Below are 21,946 nucleotides of genomic sequence, written 5' to 3' on the forward strand. Positions count from 1 at the left end.
GTGTCGCCCGCCGCTGGGCTTGAGCGGGGGCAGCGCGCAGCAGGGCCGCGCCGCGCGTGTTCGCCCCGTGCTCCGTGGGGCCGCGCACCGCGCCGCCGGGGAGGTGCGAGACGTGCATGGAAAGAGACACTTGTTGAAATGTAACCTTTCCTGGAATTTAAAACATGCTGGTTACCATAACTGGAATTCCTGTGCCATAAAGGCTTTGTCCTCCGCGTCTACTGGGTTCGGCTGAAGAGCGAGCGCGAAAGCCCTCCGTGAACCGTTGTGGGCAATCGGAGAGCGGGATGCTTTCTAAAGAGGAATTTTTTTTGTTTGCTTTTGAGCAAGTTCAAATGATATGTTTGTGTTCCCTAATGTACTGGGGAGAAGGAAGGAGAGAGGGAAAAGCTTAGGTGTTCTTGGTTTGTTTTACTTTCTTGCTGATAYGGAAAACATTTATCCTCCAGCCAAAAAGAAATTGGCGTGAGACAGGGAATTTTGCTGGTTGGCCAAGGGTTTAATTAATGTTTTGAAAGCCTTGCACTTTCCCACTGATTTTTTTTTTCCTTGTATTACTTTTATAAGATTAAAAGCATGAGGTGTTACGGTTGCAGGCCACAATCTTTTTCTTTATTTCTGTAAGAGATGCTATTAGTGTCTTGATTTGTACATTACAGTTAAAATAGGTACTTTTCAGTTTGTTGCAGTTCGCTGTTCTGAGGTTATTACTATTGAAAGATCAATAGTCATTACTTATTTATGTTTCTAGTAACACAGTTTTAATGAATGCRAAGAATCTATCCTAGTGATACATTTTCTTGAGCAAGTATTTATGTAATCTTTAATTCATGGTGTGATAAGTACATTAAGTGAATTTCATGGTTGTCTTCRTATACATTCGGATACAAGCACAGGGCTAGACGACAAATCGCTTGCTCGTAGACGTAAGCAGCTTTCACCCAACTAAGTTGGCCTGAGTTGGCGGTTGCTCGCCCAAGSCGAGGGTTTGCTTTGTGCGTGCACCCCGCCATCCCAAACTGAAAGGTYGTCGTATCGATTCAGCGCCAGCTTCTCTTCCCCGCGTCGGTGTCAGGTAGTGCCCTTTGGATGGTCTAACAGAAATCAGCGGCGGCCCTTGCGGCGCAGGAGGACCTCCTGCGAGCGCTCGCGTGGAGGTCCGGCTCCGGCGGCTGTCGTCGGCCCGACTGCGGCCGGGGTGCGACAGGCCGTGAGCGTGCAGACGGGGTGCRCTGCCTTCACCCGGGCCGCGTGTAGGGTGGCACGGCAGGCGAGGAGAGGTCGCGGCCGCCCCAGGTGTGACAGCAGGATGCGCRTGGCGTGGCGGGACGCTAGCTGGGTGAGCAAGCCTGGTGCGCGGGGAAGGGGGAGGCAAACGGTGCTGCTCCTCGGCCTGCTCCCGCTGCGCAGGGTGCTGCCCCCGCGCAGGTCCTGGCATTGTATGGCCCTAAAGTTAGGGTAGACCAGCGCAGAAGGATCGAGAATACTTTATCTGAATGATACAGATACAATAAGGGAAATARTGGAGCAAAATGGGCAATGATTTTTATCTCAGGAGAGGCTAAACTGAACAAGTTCAATTTTGGCAATGTGCTTTTAAGAAAGCATTATGTTGTAGTACTACAGGAGTACTACAGTACGCAGGAATACTACAAAACGTGCTGAGATGCACAGGATTGTCAAGATTCATTAAAATGTGACGATAYAGAGGAAAATAAGGAGCAGTGCGTTAGGTTTAAAGCTATGCATATGGTGATAATGCCAAACTGAAATTAGCTGCTGTTAAAACTCCTTGCAATGTCTGTAATACTTTCTTTACTGTTCCTCTACCCTTACAATGAGAAAATGTAAGGAGCTACATGTTTTGCTCTGTTCGTGGCTCTTTCCCAGGTTGCAATATAAAAGCAGGCTACAAGAAGTTGTGAGCAGAAGACTGTAATCACTTCTGTGCAGAAGCCCAAATAAAGATGAGAAACAACTCACACTGCTAGAACAAGTGTGGTGGTATTAAAATAAATAAATATGTCATATATTTGYCTTCCTGGTTTGTGTAAAAGGCTGAAATGTTGTTCTAAGAATGTGTCTTCTGCCCAYGTGAGAAATCTCATGTTAGGCATTGTGTGAATTGGTGGACGTGCCTTGAGAAGAGGATATATGCTTTTAATAGGTTAATTACTAACTTGTCTTGACCTGTTTTCAAGCACATGTTGTGAGTGCTTGGTTCCTCCTAAATAGCTGAATTGCTGCTTAATTGGGAAACTCAACTCATTTGAGATCGGTTCATACACTGGCATTCTTGGTAATGCTTAGCTGTGAACAGCCTTTAAAAGGAAGCTTTTAAAGCACTGACGCTAGGCTCTTCTTGTGTACTGCTTAAATGAAGTAGTAGCTCCATAACGTACTGTCTCCAGTCCCACCTGGGAAGTAACAGTGCTTTTGTCCCTGGTGGTAGGGAGCGGTAGAGATGCGCGCTAAGCAAGCCGCCCCACGTGCAAGCTGGGCTGGGGCTGGTCGCTGGCAAGCTGTGCCCTCTGTCCATCAGCTCACAAACCTTACTCTTGTCCATATCCTCTATCCATCTTTCTTCTTTCTGATTGTAAGCTGCRTGGGGTAGAGACTGTTTTGTCTGTCGTCTTATTAGTTCAGTTTTCGTCCCTGGCAAGGACTCTGCAGCMCTGCGTTACTGACAGTAATGCAAATAATAAATAACAGATCTTCCTATACCCGCAACTCTAGTACAGTGCCTAAGCTTGTGTCTTACCCGAATAAATCCTTATACTACTTGAGTGGGAAATATTAACATATACAATAAAGGAAAAAACACTTCAGTTTCATAGTCATTATTTTATGATCTGTGTACTCCTTARGCTGGCCATGTTGTTTATAAGCCTAAACTTTAATCGGACAAACAAGGAGCACTGTTTAAGTGTTGCATCTATGACAACAGGGCAAATAGTCATATGCATAAAGTGTGGSTGATCTGTAGGGCCAGGATCATATTTGTTGGGTTTTTTCTTTTCTTTTTCTTTTCTTTCCCTCCCCCCCCCCAACTCTCAGGACCTAATTATCAGATGACTGTAGACTGGCAGACTTGAACTGCTACACCCAAATGTAATAGCTAACATCTAGTTTGAAGTCTGAAATACTGAGGGTGTTATGGATTTAACTGAATCACAGTTTCTACCCTTTATTAATTGTAAACATAGGATTCTCTAGAATGATCCTGACTAGACACGATTGTAATCCTCTGGTAACACTTACCTTAATGGTGATGCAACATCCCATTACAACGTCGTTGAGGCATCACTAATGGACACAGCTGTCTGAAGGTGAACACCATGGACAACTAGAAAAAGCAAAAGGAAACTCCATGTAGTGAATTCCCGTGACCCAGTGACAGCTGTCATAAAGCTGTAGCAGTTGTATACTTTCCCCATTAAAAACATTGCTTCTTTCGGAGAAGTCATTTTTTTCTGAAACCAGTTAATTAGGACAGTTATTTCTGGCCGTGGCATTTGTACGGAACAGAAGGCATGATTGTTCTTATATTTGTTTCTCAGAGTCCTTTGATCGACTTGAAGCTTTCAGTGCTCTACACTATAAATTACCTCAATGCTTTGGCAGTTCATTTCTTCTTTTCTTGTGTACTTGATTAGGAAAATGGAGAAATCCTTGTGACTCAGCTTCAGACTACTATAAATTATGAAGAGGTGGGGGATGGGGGGGGTCACATTTCAAATTAGGAGCGGAGGATGGGAGGAAAGCTGGTTGCTAAATTTGAGATAAGCATCTCCTGATACCTCAAAATCTGAGCAGCTACTGCCACCTAGAGATGCACAGTACAAACGCGCTGTCTTGCGTGTGTGACTCTTGCCAATTAGAATGACGGAGGCTGCTAATCCCGGCTGTTTTTATTAGGCAGCAGCAAGTTTTGTGGGTGGGAGCCGGCGCCCTTTTTATAGCTTGGTGTAACTAAGGTGGTACCTGTGAATCCTATTCTGGTGATGCAGGTAACTAATCTTTGCACAATTTTCCATGTGTGGGTTAAAGATGTAAACAAGAAGGATCACTTTCAGTAAATCATGTACTGACAGAACTTTAGGCTATACCTAAGGAAATATTTGCAAGTCAGATTTATCCTGGTTTGTTGCAGGTGTTGGTGATACTTAGTGTCCAAAGCTTGCACCAAATAATTGCAATATAAAAACCAGTCTCTTAAGTTTTTTATTTTTGTTTGTTTGTTTGTTTTTCTAACTCATTGAAATCTACTTGGTAGGGGACATCCTTTCATAGATGCTTGGTGGAACAGAAGAAATTCTGATTTTCTTTGTGTATCAACTCAAACAACAGCATTTAGAGTGGTTTCACTAGATCCAAGGTTTTCCCAAATTCAAAATTCAGTACTGAGGTTAAATTAGATGCGTAGGTATTTCGTTGCTGCCCTAGACCTAACAACATGGAATAAACGTGTTTTTTTTTTTTTTTTTTTTTTTTTTTCCCACTCAGTCTGGCTCTTTAAGATATAATTTGCTGTTTTGTTTTGAACCTGCAACTTTGTTTTGAACCTGCAACTTCTCACTTATATATTTGGTGTATCATTTTTTGGCTATAGTGGAGGAAAGCTTGCGCTTGAGAGAGTAGAATAAGCACTGTTCTCAATTTATTAGGAACAGCTTATAAAGGGTATTGATGTGCCATCTTTAACCACTGAACTCAATCTTATGTGCAGTTATTTCCTCTGACATTTGTAGAAACAGTACATTTTGGGGCTCTTAGAATAACTGGTAGTTTATGGCTTTCAAAATGCACAATGGATAAGAAACACAATACAATTAAAACCCAGCAGAAGTTGTGAACTCGCATCTCCTCGAACCTTGAAAGTACCAAGTCACTAGCCTACTGCATATACAGGGCATCTTTCTAGGAGATGATGTTTGATAATTTCTTAAAGTATTTTAGATCTCTCAGTGCAAAGTATATCAGGGTAAGTGTTTAATTTATAGCTTCTGAGGGACCTGAATTTTCTTGTGGGGAAACTGAGGAGCTGTGACACAGRCATTTACCATTCCAGTAAAGAGGCAACTGCAGACTGTTTGTACCACACTATGTTGACTGGGGAGAGCAGTTGTACCAAAGCAGTGTTTTAAAAACTACCGTTGGTTCACCTGGAGTTTCCCATCCAGTCTCTGCCCTTCCGGCGTATGCGCTGGGTTACAGGTGGGCTTATAGTCCTTTATGGCCATGTAGCATAGCAAGAAGAGTCTGGCAAAAGAACCCATTAGGAAAAGTTTTCAGTAAAGTGTTGCTAAAAGCTCTTTATTAGCTCTGCATGCAAAAGACTGAGCATGTTGCTGCATTGAAGGATACAGTTCTAAGAACAAGGCTAGCATCCTTTTCTACCGACTCCTGTAGTACATATATCTATAAATGAGAGTTAAACATAATCTTCTGCCAACTCTAGCACATGTTGTGCCTTATCTAACATGATCAAAACACTGCCTTCTTTAAACATAACAGTTCCTGGAGAATTGCAGTTTTGCTTAGATCAGGGAATTAAAGGTTATAATCTCTGGATTCTTTAGTCAGTTACGCCATTTACTTTCTGAACTTGGTACAACACTGAGYATCCATATGGTTTAGTTTACCTTTCTTTACAGTGGACATGGCTCTCTGAATGAATGTTCAGGACTTGATATATTGAGATGAAAAGAAATCTAAACTTTATTCAAGGGGTGGGTTAGTAGGTAAACTAACCTCCCCTTAGTCATAGCTGTCACCAAACTACAGAAGTGCCAGTATGGGCACTGTTGGGATGACCAACAGGACCTGTTTCGTGTTATTTCTCAATAATTGTGCCTGCTGGCTGCCTGCATTAGAACTTGGATCTTCACTTGCTATTTACATTCCTTTTCAGTTGATAATCCAGTTTGACTGAGCCATAAATGCCAAGAAGGAAATGCTGTTTGATAGAATTTGAACTGAAAACCAGTATGAGCCCAAAGGGGAGGCAAAGCCACTAACAAGTTCAAACTGGCAAAGGAAACTTAACCACAACTGGTGCCAGGAAACTGTAGTGCACTAAGGAYTCACTGCTGAACATCATAACTGCCCTTTATAATAGGTTGAACCCAAACTAGAAGTAAGCACATATGAACTTCTCAGTTTTTGTTTTTTCTGAAAAACAGGTAGGTGAAGAGGCATGTTTCACATGTCCTTAAAGCAGCAGGGTACTGGTATGGTGTATGCAGGTTGTTGCCAGTTAAATGATGTGAGAAGATAAGCAGGTGCTTCTTAATGTCCTCTGAATAAGTTTAGTGTAACACTTAGCATAAGTCTGAAAGTCAGCTTTAGCCTTCAAAAATTATGATTGGCATCAGAATTCAAAACAAACAACAAAACAAAGCGGACTTCCTTGGGACACTCATTTTAAGTCCTTTTCTCTCTTTTTATTTTTTATCAGTGATTAATTCCTGCTGGCCTTGATRGTACCTCACTTTTCTGCCATTCCAACAGCAAAAGTAACAGGAACACTGATGATGAGCAAGGGCATTTAACAAGAATCAGTGAGTCAGTTTCACGTATCTTCATTAAAACATACTGAAAATAAGATTAAAAAAGAGTTAGAGGTCCAGGTCTCCAAAGAGGTCTTCCTCTGAGTGTGACAAACCCAAATGGGACATCRTGAATTCTCTAAACCTTAGAGCATGAAGTCGGATTACCTGATTCTTTTATTAGATGTGTTCAACACGGATATTTCTATAGATTTTTTTTTCTTGCTCTGATTCATGTTACTTATGAAAGTTGCAAAATTTTGTGCTTAGAAATACTAGAGGCAGGTTCCCTTGCCTCTAGCTAATGGYACAGCAGCTAGGCAATGAAATCTAGAAAATGCAATAAGTAGCTTTGATGTCTATTCTACATTAAATGTTTTGGAGCAAGTCTTTAGTTGCAAAGCACCACCAGACCTGTTAGTGTTCAAGCTGTACCTGCTAGAAAATGACTGCAAAGGAATTGCCAATACTCTGCATATTTTGTAATTAGTGACTTCCAGGCATATTTCAGAGTGTCACCTATAGTTTTCTCTAGCACAGTCTTGAGATACTTCTTTTTTYAACAAAAAGATGTAGCTGTGGAGGTAACACGATTCAGTGTACAGAACTTGGTCTTACTTCCRCCCAGTTTTTTATACCGTTTGGATGAGGACCGAGTACTGCTACACTGACTTCATCCCCTCAAAGGGCCAAGCATCCATGTCATGAGTGGGCATAGCCTCGTTCTTCTCCATTTTGTACAAATTAAGACTGACCCTTGGTTCCTGGCAAGCTGTCTGTTCTGCGTTTATAGGGCTGGCAAATACCTACTTGTGCAGTAGTAGTTCTCTATGGGAATAGTTATTTCCTGAATTTCATAGCAAACTTGCTCTGGGAGAAAGCAGCCTGTGGATGAGACAGGAAGTTGTGTTGCATTCCCAGTGAAACTTCTTGGAGGTTTTGACAGTGAAGAATCTTTCTATTTTAACACTAGTTTTCCTTTTTGTGTTGTTCTTTGTTATATAATGATTGAGCCCACAAATTGGAAGCATGATGTTAAAAACTGAAGAATGAAGGAAGAAACAGAAAGCCATATGGCAATAGCAGGAGGTCCTGCCACCCCACCTTAGGCTCGTGACAACATGCCCTACATTTAACCTACAGTCAGGAACTAATTAACGACACAGATGGAAGTGAGCTAGCATATGTATTCAAAATAATACCCCCAAGGTTTTAATCAGCTGCCCTGCCTCTTTCTGGGTTAGACATCTAAGTTATCATAGAGAGATTTACAAAATATGTGAATGATGCATATGGTTAAGGCAGCTTTGTGTAGTGGCTAAAGCGACGGCTTGGGAGGGGGTCTTTTCCTGATTCAGCAGTGACTTGCTGTGCAGTCTTAGGTAAGTTGTTTAAACCTCTTAATGTGCTCCAGCCTACCCATCAGGAAAACGGGATTTCTAATACAATTCCTCTTTCACCCAAGTATGCTGAGGTTGAATGTTTGCAAAGCTCTTTGCAAGCTTTGATGGTATATTCCGTAAGAAGTGTTCTACGCATGGAGACACACAGCAGTATAAGTACCAGGTCTCTGCTCTGGTGACTTTTATTCGCTCCTCCCTGCCCCGAGCTACAGGACCTCATTATCACTGAAAAGACATCTCTGCTTTTAATTTCTGATAGGACAGTGATTTCTAGGCGATCTATAATATATCATACTGCGTAGAGGTTTGGGAGAGGGAGAAGGATTAGTTGTTTTTGATGGAGTAATGTTACATTTCTCACTCGACTTCCCCTATCCCCTCCCTTCTCCTCAGCTATTTGAAGAGAGGCTCTCCTTCCCTGCAGGGCAGTTGAATCTGTTTATGGGAAGGGACAGGTATTGAAGTTTTTTAAAAAAGAAATGTTTATTTAATCACTGAAATTGCATATATGAACCTTCCATTGGGAGCTTAAGGGCTCTTGCAGTGAGAGCTGTACATTGGCAGCAAAGCCACTTTCTGCCGTTGGGGACGTGTGTGTGTCTGTATGTGTGTGTAGTTCTCTGAAACAAAACACCTCTAAGTTCAGAACAGAGGAGAGTTGGATTGTGTTGGGCTGGATTTTTGCGATCTTCTGTTTATAGGCATGTCTGGGCTGCTTGTGCTTATATAGTTGGGGGAAGGGAGGAGCCAGTCTGCACACCTAGCAAACCTTTTCCTGTTTGGGTTTGTTTTTATCCCCTTTCCTCTCGAGAGTATACTTATTACCAAATATGCGTATATCCCGAAGGAGTTTTGGGTGTGAGGAAGCTGGTTCACTGAAACCCGCCACAGTTTGTTCYGATACAGCTATTAGCTTGACAGTTCATGTGTTGGCCCCATCTCATTTCATGACCACACAAATATTGGGCCACCTGCCCAGACGGTATAAATGTGAATAGCACGCTATGGTTTTAAACCAGCCAGTGACTATACCCACTCAAATATGCTATGGCAATGAACCCCAGTGGTCCTAGTGGAAACTGTGTCCTGTGATGCCACATGTGGTTACTGCAGCTGGTGAAAGGGATGAGATTTATCTGGCTCGCAACTTCCCATTTTTAGTTTCTGGGGTGTGTGGAGGGGAGACTAACGTGCCATGTTCACGTGCCATGTTCACAGAAATCACAGTGTAGTGTTCCTCTGTAAAAGAAATCACGCTATTACACATCCGGGGTAAGGCAGGAGTTTGATAAGGTACTTCTTCCTGCAAAGTTGAAGGTTTTTCTCTTTACGTTCTGTTAAAATGTTCGTCCCTTGGGTGGTGCAACTAATGCAGCTTGTTCTCCAGTGCTTGCACCTTTGGCAGATACACCTCCTGATTCTCTATGAAACTCCTAAAATCGGAGCAACGATGCAGCACGTGGCAAGTGGGTAAGCCCTGATACTTCCAGGCTCGGCAGCTGCTGCCAAAGGGCCGCAGTATGCCTGCCGCACTGCGGGGAGTGGTGGGGAGTGGAAGGGGTGCTAATCTGGGGAGCTGTCTGCTGCCTGCGTGCCCGTTCTCATGCAGCTGTGGAAACGGTGTTGTCTGTGAAACTCATATCTGAGTTCTTCTACCTGCTGAGGCTGGTAGAAGTTCGTCCCCAAATTTTTGAAAGAGGTAAGGGACAGAGAAGCAAGCAGAGCAATCACCAAAGCCTTGTTTCAGCATGAAACCATGTTGAAAAAGACAAATGAAAATGATAACCACTTTGAAATCTGTAGTGTGATGCAGTGTTGTCATAGTAAAATATCAGTGGTGAAAAGAGCACTTTTTGCCAAAGTGTTTTCAATACATTTATGTTAATGTATTAATGTAATTTTCTGACAGTAGTGTTATCTCCAGAGATAGAAAGCAGCTGTTAGGGCAGGGCAGTCGCAACAGCATTCTGCAGGCAGCAGTGACAGAGATGGGTTAGGTTCCTAAGGAGTGTTTATATCCTTGCTTAATGGAAATTCTTCGTTATTCCATTAATGTAGATTGTGGTGGCTTTGCAGGCATACAGATTTCTGCTTCTGATCTGGTTGTTCCCATGTAGCTTTGGACTTTAATACTCCCAGAAGCTGTTCCGATACCTCAGTGTAAACTTTTATCTCTTGCCCTTTATGGAAAGTCCTTCCACGGAGAAGCCATGCTAGGAACTAGGCTGAGCATGTGTTGAGAGAAAGCGGCACATGAGGGCGGGCAACCAAAAGGTGACTGATAACGCCATTGGCAAATGCAAGCATATTATTACTACCTGTCAGGCCTATAACAACAGGCATTTCCAGTTTCTGGTTCATGCACATCACGATGTGCTGTTGATCTTGTTCCTTTCGAGGACTGGCTGTGGCTAAAAGCAAGGTATTCCCTCACAGCAACGCCACCCACAGTCAGGGTCTTGGCCAAGGTAAGTATCTTGCACCAAAAGGATTGCACTCATCCTTTACTCTAGGGAAAGCCCTGCCTGCCTGACCCAGGGGTAACAGATCCATGTGATAAATGCCTTTTTTAACCATTGGTTCTCCTTGGCTAAGCTTCATTTAGGTTTCTGTTGAGTGCATAATGTCCTGTAGGTCCTAGGAAACTTGCCACTTGCAGAACTGATGGGCGCGTGGGATGTTTTACATGCTGTTCAATAATTTAGAGGCACTCTTCAGATCCAAGCTCAAGTAGTACAGCAGATTCTGGGTTGTCACAGGGCTGCTGGACTCATGACACTGCGCTAAGGCTCCAGCTCATGCTAGTTCGCACGCGACACACTCTGTTCTGTTCCTGCTCACAGATGCCAATTATCCTTGCCTTCAGTAGGAGCTTCATGTGTGTACTTGGCAGAACAGCTTAGTCCCGTGATGAGGCAACGCAGTATTTCGCAGTATTCATACCGCAGAGCCAGAGCGAAATGGAAGACAAACCACAGATGCCACTTTGGAGGTCTGAGGTTCGGCGCTAATGTTCGGTGCTCAGGCTGAATTAACATTATATAAAGCTGTATGGCTACTGAAGTGGATGATTTCAGAGAACTGTAATTATCTACTCTCGTGGAGGACTGGGATAATACCTTGGCATTGAGTAACTATATTTCATGGAATGATTTTTGTGGTTGTGTTTTTCAGATAACCTATTCCATAGGTGAACTTTATTTTCACAGAAGGGTCATATAATATTACTTCTGAATGAACATAGTAATGACATGAATTTGTCATGAGGAATATTCTAAAACAGCTGCATACAGTTTTMTAAACCTGAAATATATTCAGAAATTGGATTTTGCTAATGCTTAGGACTTGGTCTTGGAAGTCATATCTCCCCGGGACAGTATTTTTGGCATGGCTTTAAGAGTATGGCATGTTACCCTACCTATTATACTCCTGAGAAGCAAAATTAAACCTGCTGGTAGCTTTTTGATTTGAGAGGGACTTCCACTATGTAGTTTGATGTTTCTACATGAAACTAGTTGTGGCAAAAAAAGTTACGGTAAAGCATATTACGTTTTGATATATACAGTGACATATGTAAGTATCTTCTTGAGCTGGGTTTCTTTTCCCTTTTTTACGACGGTGATCACAGTGCAGTTTGCAGCATCCCGCACAAGGGGTACTCTCAAACAGCTGGAAAAGCAGTATGTGTGTCACTGGCGCAATAAYCAATTCCCATTATAAAAGTATAAAAATAGTGCACATCTGTTCTTTTCTATGGGTGTTGTCTCTGAAAGCTCTGATACCATCTGTGAGTCTGGCCTGCTATTCCCTCACTTGTACATAGTGCCAAAACTGATCCTGCTTGTTTTCTCATATGGGCAGAATGGGTCTGAGATCCATCTGAAAGAAATCCTACTGGGAATCCCTTGTAGTCCGGTACTTGGCAAATTTAAGCACAGACATGCTTGTAATGAAGGGACTGTCTGGTCTGTACACATTGGAGCCGCTCTGGAGCTGCARTGTGCCCTTTCTGTGGCTTTTTGAATCTCCAGAAAAGTATAAAGAAAGTTTCTAGGAGACTATCTGACACGTAATTCAGTGAAAGATCAGAGATGTAATGTCGTGGCCTTATCRCTTTGTCATTATTTTCTTTGCTGTTTTCCGCCAGGCAATGGGAGTGGTGATTTTTTTTTTTGGGGGGGGGGGGGGGGGGGGGGACTGCCAGTGAAACCTGGGAACCCCTCAAACTTTTTGGTGCATAAACAGATGCGTATTTCTCCAGAGTCAATAAGTATTGCTGGAGTTTCYTTGCTTTTCCCAGAGGCTGTACCACAGGCAATAGTCATCAACATAAAGTGAGAGAAAGTTTCTCACGTTAAAAGTTGTAGTTTACAAACTGCTTGTAAATTTGCTTGCAATTTATCTTAGTCTTTAAAATGGTTCTGACTTGGTCTCTGCTGTCTCTGGCATTATGGCTAGAAAGATTTTATTACCTGAGGGAAAACCAACATGAGAGAATAAAAATAAAATGTGTTTCTTCTTCCTGACATGAAGCAGGAAATTATAAGAATACAAATTGGGTGTGGGTGTGCATGTGTATGTATAGTTGKTGGTGGTGGGGGTTGCTTTATTTTCAGTAATAAAAATTAATTATATACTTTGCTGCAAAAATAGCCCTAAGGATAACCAGAGTGCGTCAGACATCCAGTTATGCATGTGTTAAAGGTTAATACTATTTGTTCTCAGTACATTTAGTCTTTGCAAATCATGTGCTGACATGCATCCCACTTTGGTATCTGTTCACACGCTCCGGTAATGATGCGTAGAGCAGAAACTCATGCCTGTGCCATTCAGTAGTATTTAGTGAATTGAACTTTTGTATAAAGGTCTTAGAAAATGGCAAGGCAGAAAATGAGTCTCCTTGCTTCTAATTTTATCTTCCACTGCACACTTCTTTCTGGAGATTAAAGCATTATGAATCTATTCACTGCTGAAAGTTATTTCTACTTTCGTAACCGTATCACTCGAATATCAGGATGAAGAGGAGCAAGTTCATGTTCACAGCTATTCCTCAGGTTTCCCTGCTGGAAATACAAGCTGTTAAGCTGTTATGTTTCAGCTTAAAATAACTAAAAATAATGAACTAAAACAATTAACTAGTGACTTCTCATTAAATACAAATATTGAAGTAAATAGTACAGATAGGTAATTGATTGCATATGTAAACTAGCTGTAGATAATTGACATGACCTTCATTTAACGAGCCTCCTTCCTATTAGTGGAGACTACTGCCACAATTACATGGCCTTATTCTGGCTGTGATTCTATGGACTTTATTGAAGTACAAACTAGGTCATGTCTTCCTGAGATCTGGTCCATGATGGGTGACCTCTTTTTATGGCTTCTGCTTTGCTGTGCTGCAATAAAGAAGGAAGRATGTTCTTGCAGCTATGAGAATAGACTGCATTCAGGACTCAAATGTTTTTTTTTCTGACAACCGTATCTTGTGGTGACCTGATGGAGTTGTGTGAAGCTAGTATGTATTTGTTTTAAATAGCGTATATCAATTTTAAAGTAGGTAGTCATTGTCTGCAACTGTCCATAGGACAGCAACAGAACCAATATTCCATTTCATAGAGAAGTCTTACTAGTTTTACATCCTGTATGCACGATGRCATAGTTGAATAGAAGGACTGCTGAAGAACTACAGCCTTTAGTAGTCTTTGTGGAAGGTGGGAATTAGAAATCTGAATCTCCCACACATGAGAAGTGAGTGGATACCTTACAGGACTACAGAGTGAGGCTATATCAACCAACAGTTTTTTTTTTCCTCTAGTTGTGCATCCAACTAAAAGTGGCCGTGGTTGCTCCATGATGTCTGGCAKTCAGTTGTGTTGATGTGCTCAGAACAGGTTTTCTTGGGCAGTTCACTTTGGCTAAAGTTCYAAGAGCTGTGGTGAGCCTCCCTTAGAGGTTGTTGCTCTGTGTACCAGGTTGACATCGGTTGTGAGCGTACACAGAAATGTTCAGGCATCTCCATGCCAGGCCTCMTCATGACTGGGTATTTTCAGTATGAAAAAAGAAGGTAGCTCATTCAGCAGCTTGTTGGGAAATGGACAAATGCCGCTTTCTGCCATTCCGTTTCCACTCTGGGTCACAGTGACTGGTTCATAATCCGAAGGGCGTACACTGTCTGTTAGTGCCTGGGGTTTACAGGCTGTTTAGTGTAACAGAGCAGGCAGTATTTCTAATCTTTACCATATAATGAATATTTGATAGTTGGGGAGGAGGAGGGAAAGGACTGAAAGCTGCCATCCAGTGTTTCCACTGACCTTTTTGGCACTGCACTGGGATATTAGTCCTGCTTCATTAAGTGAGTTAAGAACCATGCCTTCATGAGTCAATTCAAAATGAGCTGTGGGTTTTTACCCATGGAGTGAGATTTAAGTCTTACTCCACTATAACAYATTAACAGACTAGCAGACTTTGAACAACTGCTTCTACTATGAAGTTGCTGTGACCTCTAAAACGAAGAGGCTTCCTAGATACTAAAATACTGTTTCCTTATATTAACTCACTTGATAAAATTTTGCTGCCAATGACAAGAACTGTGTATATTGCTTAAGTTATTGTTAACRTACACAGAAGAATCTTCTCACATCCTACTTACACAGTTGTGCTTAATCTGGGACTCATTTACAGATAAGTAGATGTTTTATTTCCGTTCACTTGCTAGCGGTTCTGCACTACTACAACTTAAWTTGACATATGCTTATGTTGATAACAAATGAGAGGAAGAGGGGTCGTCTTTATCAGCATGTTATTGCAGTCGGTTTTTAGAGTCTTATTTGTGCTCTCTTTCTGGATAACCCAGATAATAGTGGTGGTCAGGTGTCATAGGATGGGATATAAATGGATCAAATTTAGGAAGGCACTTCCCCTTCTAAGTGGAGGGCTAAACTGATCAAGGAAGGGTTAATTTAACATGAGACATGAAATACTGTGAGATGTGGTGACYCACCACCATTTGGTAGGAGATAACTTGGGGATTATTGGAGTCAATTGGTGGGTTTCTCTGCACACTTGCTCTTCYTCTGTCTTCAACACAAGTTAAGTTGCACAGCTGCTATTCTGCTAATTTCAAATTCCTTCAAGTTTATTGCTACCACAATAAATAAACAACCCAGTGATAAGGATGTGGCTTGTTCCAGTAACTGCTCTGTCTTTCGTTCACCTACCTGTTTGAGAATGTTCAGTGTCTAAGTGTTGTGCTTAGCTGATGTGTGCGAGCTCTTCTGTCTTGTGCTTGTTCTGCTGCCTCTTGTGTTGCATCGTACCTTTTTTGGACTGGCCCTTTTGGGTACTGTGTGCTCAGAATCTGTCCTCTGGAGTCAAGATATTTATTGGCTGGGACTTCTGGGCAGTACTCTAATAAAAATAATGGGAACTTGATTAGGAGCCAGAAGATCTGTGTTCTGTTCATTSCTCCCAGCAAGCATGTTGTTTGTTTGAAGTTGTATGTAAAATAATTTTCAGAATAGAGTGCATGATTTTTATTTTTTTTTTGCCTGCTCCACTGGCTCAGTCTTTGTATGTCAGCTGAACAACCCTTTCTCCTTCTTGTCTCTTCTTTTTTGATAAAGGGGGAGTGGCGCCTTTCTTCCTTGTTRTGTTCAGCATCTCTAGTGTCTCTGTTTCTTCCCCTCTGAGAAATCTGATATTATTCTCTGGAAAATATTTCAAAAATCCTAGGATGAAAGAAATCTGCAAAATATTAATGTTCTGCATGGTTAGAGCAAACACTGTTCCTGTGAGTCACAGATGTCAGGTTTGTTTAATCCTAATAAGTCCATGCCACAATAAACTTTTAAACAGGAAGAAGGATGGAGGGATGAATGAAGAGCTGTGCTAGTGGGGAGAGATTTCTTGGCCAAAATGAATGTTGTTTAGCAAAAAAAAAAGGGGGGGGAGGGGGGCAAAACCTCAACCTTGCTCCCCCCAAACAATCCCCTCTTCCTGTGAACCCTTCATTAAGTACATTTTGAGATCTAAATTTTGGGTAATGTCTTTTCAGTACATGCTGCATTTTCTTTTATGTTTTATGATAGATTGTCTTTTCAAGTTTGAATCTTAAGAGTACTAGTTTCCCACAGCATATTTGCAGGAGATGAAGTAAGGCTTTTCACATAGCACCCTGTTGGCAATCAGAAATAGCATTTACTCCAATGAGTTCTGCCAAGTATGAGGTACTTCCGAATGAACTTCAAAAGCCCAGAAACAAGCATTAGCTGCTGCTTCAAAAATGTGAACAATGCCATTGCTTTCTAGCAAGCAGAACTGGTGAGAGCCAGGATCGAAGGGGGAAAAAAATAACAACTGGACTGGATAGATGTAATAGTAGCACTTAGGGATCAGCCTTAAGGTTTAGCTCTTGGTTACAGCAGGATTCAGGGGTTTCTTGTTACAGTAGTATGTGAAGCATGTTCTCTACACTCCAGGAGGAAACAATTTCTACCCTGAGGAACTTGCAATGTTTAAAGACCAAGCAAAACACAGGGGAGGGAACAGTCATACAAGTTAAACTGATCTGAGTGCTGATAGGAATGAGTTCTGTTAATTCCAAGATTTGGGGAGGGGGGGGGTGTTAATACCATTTTTTCACTCCTCCTGGGTGTTCAATGGGGATAGAGCTCAGCATGCTGTGAGCCTTGAAGCATGGCCAGTAATGTGCTCCAGACCTTGGGCAGGGTGAGAGAAGGAAAGGCAAACCACTCCTGTATGAAATATGGCACAGGACTGCTGCTTGGTTTGGCTCCTGGCACTCATGCTGGGCCCTGTGCTTCAGGCAGGAACCTCTGTGGAGATCTAATTTGATTTAAACAGATGTTTTGCCTACATGAGAACAGGCAGTGTGTGGCCTTGGGAAAACATGGTACAGTGGTTCTGTCATTTCAGCCTTGCTATTTATCACTGCTGTAATCTAGAAGTCCTTTCCTTGGCATTCATGTAATGYAAGCCATCTTTTCAGCTTAAATTTAGTATGGTTAAAAGTGTGCTGTCCTGCAACATTTTTTTTCTTCTGTATTTGTGTCCATACCTTCTACTTTTAGACAAGATACTGACCTGCTGGGACCTGAGAATTGTATGGCTTCTTCCTGTCTTTGGAAAGTTGCTTTCAAAAATACAAATGCAATTTATCCCAGTGCTGTTCAGTTTTGTGGGGATAAAACTATGAAATATTTCTGGCATAGAGATTTTTCAAAATCAAATATTTGCATTTGCACTASAGAGGGAGGTCTCGCCTGATCGGTGGCAGATCAGGCCACGGGTAGCTGACCAGGAGCAGCTCCAGGCAGCCCTTCAGGAGCAGCAATGCTCCTGGTCTTTGTAGCACAACACATGTGTGAAGCTGCCTCATACTGCTGAAATGCTGCATTGCTAAATAGCCACATTTGCTGCTATTGCTTTTGCTATTACTYGAAATAGGTGTAAACTGTCAATAAATGGGGAGTGTATGGAGTATCTAGTGTGACACTCACTGCAGAAGGCATATGAGAAAGCTGAGTCTCCATTATCAGTATTTTTTAGTTTTTGGCATATGCTTTATCTGAAACTTGAAATCAAAGAACACCTTTGTACATACAAGACTGCTTTATCACTGATAATGAGTTGCGGCTGCATGAAAYGGCTCTCTGCAGAAAATACATTGTTTCATGACAACTTAGGTGGATTTGTTGTTGCTTTGTCCCTTGAAAGTTAAATATTTTTTCCTCTTGTTCTTCTCCTTAACAGTTCCACCAAGTGAGAAGAGTGATGACCATCCTTTTCCTTACTATGGTTATCTCATACTTCAGTTGCATGAAAGCTGCCCCGATGAAAGAAGCTAGTGTAAGGGGACAAGGCAGCTTGGCTTACCCAGGTCTGCGGACCCATGGGACTCTGGAGAGCCTAAACGGGCCCAATGCTGGTTCAAGAGGACTGACGTCGCTGGCAGACACTTTTGAACATGTCATAGAGGAGCTTCTAGATGAGGATCGGGACATGCAGCCCAGCGAGGAAAACAAGGATGCAGACTTGTACACATCGCGAGTCATGCTGAGCAGTCAAGTGCCTTTGGAACCCCCCCTGCTCTTCCTGCTTGAGGAGTACAAAAACTACTTGGATGCTGCAAATATGTCCATGAGAGTCCGGCGCCACTCTGACCCAGCTCGCCGAGGGGAACTGAGCGTATGTGACAGTACGAGTGAGTGGGTAACAGCGGCAGAGAAAAAGACTGCAGTGGACATGTCTGGTGCGACTGTCACAGTCCTTGAAAAAGTTCCAGTACCCAAAGGCCAACTGAAGCAATACTTCTATGAGACCAAATGCAACCCCAAGGGGTACACGAAAGAGGGTTGCAGGGGCATAGACAAGAGGCACTGGAACTCCCAGTGCCGAACTACCCAGTCTTATGTGCGAGCTCTCACCATGGATAATAAAAAGAGAGTTGGCTGGCGGTTTATAAGAATAGACACTTCCTGTGTATGTACATTAACCATTAAAAGGGGRAGATAGTGGATTCATGTTGTATAGATTATATGGAGACAAAAATATCTATTTGTATATATACATAACAGGGTAAATTATTCAGTAAAAAAATAATTTTATGGACTGCATGTATAACTAAGTTTATACAGTACAGTGGTTTCGCAATCTATTTATTGAACATATCCATGACCTGAAGGGGAACAAAAGTCATTTGCGCACAACTTAAAAAAAAAACAAAAAAAAAATCAAACAAAAAAAACCCAAAAGTCTGCATTACATTCCTCAATAACATTGTGGTTTGTCGCCGTTGCCAAGAATTGAAAATATAAAAAATTTAAAAAAATAAAATTGCATGCTGCTTCAATTGTGAATTGATGATAAACTGTCCTCTTTCAGGAAAAAAAATTGAACCAAAACATTCCGTTTACATTTTAGACAGTAAGTATCTTTATTCCTGTTAGTATTATATCTGTTTACTGCTTTTAACTTCTGATAGCGTTGGAATTAAAACAATGTCAAGGTGCTGTTGTCATAGTTTTACTGTTTCTCTTTTGCTTTTAAACTTCCATGAGATTGAAAAAAGAAAAAAAAAAAAAATCCTTACCTTATACGTTCTGGATTAAAAAAAAAATTTGTTTTTTGTATGTTGTGAAGGTGTTTGCAATAGCAGTCCAACTACTGACAAAAAAAATAATAAAAAGAGGCAACTGAAAAAGAATGGTGATGTTCCACTTCACATTGTTGAACTTCAGGCTTAAAGACAGCACTTAACTGTCTGGCAACATCCTTAACATCATTTTTTTTTTTTTTCCCCTCTCTTTCTTTTTCTCTTTGTCCCCTACCTCCTCCTTTTTTTTTAATTTGCTGTCTTTTGAGACCTGCATTTGCTTATATCATGTTTGTTTGTGTTTGGGGTCCCCCCCCCACCACCTTTGGAAGGAAATTGGTTGCAATTTATAAAATATTTCACTTCTCACCATACAACTGGAGCTTGTCTTATTGGAAGTATCCTATAGAATGAAAGCAATGACTTTAATGTAATAAAAGGCTCTCTGCTTTGATCAAATGTCTTGTTGAAGCACAACAGAAATACCACCAGAAAACGGTCTTCAGAGATTATTGTGAACGAGGGAAATCGTGAGAGCTTAGCCAGTTCAAGGGGAGATAACAATGTTTTAGCTTCGCTGAATTTGGTCCCGTGCAGCCCCTGAGGGAGTGGAGGCTTTTGCGCGCGTAGTGCGGGGCTCTGCTCTGCAGAGGAGTGCGGCTAGCAGTCCTAAGTGTTGGAGTGCCTCAGCAAAGGATGGTACTCCAGAGACTGCGAAAGCGCCCTTGCCTGAGGGTCCCTGAGAAGTAGCTATGGAGTGAGGTAGAAAGAGGCTCTGYCTCTAGTTTAAAGCAATTAACATACCTTCATTTATGTGGTTCTTCCTCTGCTGTCAGCCGTATTTTATTAAAACAAATACGGGCATGAAAAATACTCATGAAGAAAAGGTTTAARAGCAAGTTCAGGAAGAGGTGGACTAACAGCTACTGAGGTTTTGGTGCACGTGTCCAGCCCTGTGCCATCAGCGTAGCTAGCCTGACGGGAGTATTTCTGCGGAGCGGAGTTGTAAGGCAAAGCGCTACGCGTAGCACTTCCACTGACTGCAGTGGGCGGAGAGGCTGCAATTGCTYGTTAGTGAGTTCGCTGAAGACAGATGCTATGTTTGTGATGCCTGTAGACGAAGTAAAATAGCCAAACAGAGAGAACATGCTGCAAAATGTAACTACTTCTGATATTACTGCAGAATTTGTGCATTAGTCTGCCTTTCTGTTCATTAAAAATTGGACTGGGCAAAGCTTKTTTTGAAATATGATTCCCACCCAATAATTTTGTTTGGAGAATATATTTACTATTAAATTTGTATCAATACTAGTAGAAACTCATCCTGTAAGATATAATCACCTGTAAAATAAGTGATTTCTAATAGTTAAGGTAGAAGGGCTTCTGCTTTGCTAGGAACACTGTCAAAGTAGAGCTRTCCCAACTGTAAAATGAAAACTTTCTGCATCAGTCACGTGTTCGCTTGACAATGAACAAGAAGTATTCCAGTGAATTTGTACTACCCTGCAGATGYATAATAAGAGAAAGTTATGTATACCTCTTTAAAAAGGCATTCCTGACCAATTTGCAGGTATTCAGGCTCTTACATAGACATCAGAAATGAAAAAAAAATCCGTAACGAAACAACTCAAAACTTCCACTGAAGTTGTTTTAATGCAAACTGAAACTTGGCCTAGTGGAGAGTTTCATTTTACCACAGCCACTAGTTTGATATATTTTATAATCGCATGCATTTAGTGACCCATACCTTGCACAGGAATTATTYTCAATAGTATAGAGAATACTCAATACTCTCAACTACTGCGGAGAGATGGAAATTCTGGAACCACTGAAGACAACTGTAGTTAYATTTTGGCTTTAATAAGATTAAGACTTAACCAAAGTGATCAATGAGCTCCATTCCAGTTAAACTTTAGGTGTAATGATGACTCTCATCAAAATCAGAATTGGTTGCCTAGGAAAGGGAAAGGATGATGCTAATGAGTGAATAACAAGCAGATCATTCATGTAGACTTGTAGAAGAAATGATAGCTGTAACATACTAGTAATCTAATTCAGAAGCAGGAATAAAATAATTCCCAGTTGACATAATGAAATTCTAAAAGAGAAGTGTTGAAACATAATTCGTACTTGAAAGWAAGTTCCTGATTTTCCAGAACTAATTATGGATATATCATTAACTCAGAATTCCTTGCCTGGAATATGTAAGGGTGACGCTGTTCCAGAATTAAAACAGTTGAATGGTACTTTCTAGATGAGTAATTAAAAAAAAAGGGGGGGGGAACTACTTACAGAATGCCTTTTACTTAGAGTAGCTGGAAAAGATGGCTTCAATTTCTTCTTTTTTTTTTAATATATATCAAAAAAAAGATACTATTTTTGGAACAGAAAATGTAAATTAGGTATATTAAAACATTAATCAGTAGTTTTTACTTTGCTCTGGCTTTTGCAGCAAAGTTATCTGATGAGGTTTCTAGTCCCATCCCGTTGCCCATAGTGTTGGGGACGTTGCTACCCCTCTGAGCGTGGTCACGACAGTGTTTTGTTGCACTGCTATATACCAGATTATTGAGATAATTCCAGTAGAAATACGTCCAAGGAGATGAAGTGCAACCCGTGTCTGTGTGTGGGGCGGGGGGACCGCGCGATGGAGTTACCATATCTGAGGCATCTAGAGTGCATTCCCCATAATACACCAGTTATAAACTGATGCTTTCAACCTATATAATMCAACACTGGGCGTTAAACTGCGGTCCCATGGCTCTTACTTGCCTGCCCTAATGCATACGTAATCACAGGCTTGGCAGTTTTAGTTGAACAGAGTTTGGGTGGGGTGGGGGTTTGGTTTTCCTTCATGTCACTTAAGTAAAATCTTGCTG

At 41.6% G+C, this 21,946-nt stretch overlaps 1 protein-coding gene across 1 annotated transcript in view; it reads left to right on the plus strand.

Annotated features, from left to right (window-relative positions):
* BDNF (brain derived neurotrophic factor) overlaps nucleotides 1-18,645 on the plus strand; it is a 19,539-nt gene extending 894 nt beyond the window's left edge. Inside the window, exon 2 of the mRNA XM_085300885.1 lies at nucleotides 17,726-18,645. Within this exon, the coding sequence (XP_085157011.1) occupies nucleotides 17,747-18,487 (741 nt within the window). The 5' untranslated portion in view covers nucleotides 17,726-17,746 and the 3' untranslated portion in view covers nucleotides 18,488-18,645. The remainder of the gene's footprint in view (nucleotides 1-17,725) is intronic.
* Nucleotides 18,646-21,946: the final 3,301 nt, after the last annotated feature.

Source organism: Rhea americana, unplaced genomic scaffold (genome assembly GCF_003343005.1).
Source record: "Rhea americana isolate MKP2758 unplaced genomic scaffold, rheAme1 scaffold_17, whole genome shotgun sequence".
NCBI lineage: Eukaryota > Metazoa > Chordata > Aves > Rheiformes > Rheidae > Rhea > Rhea americana.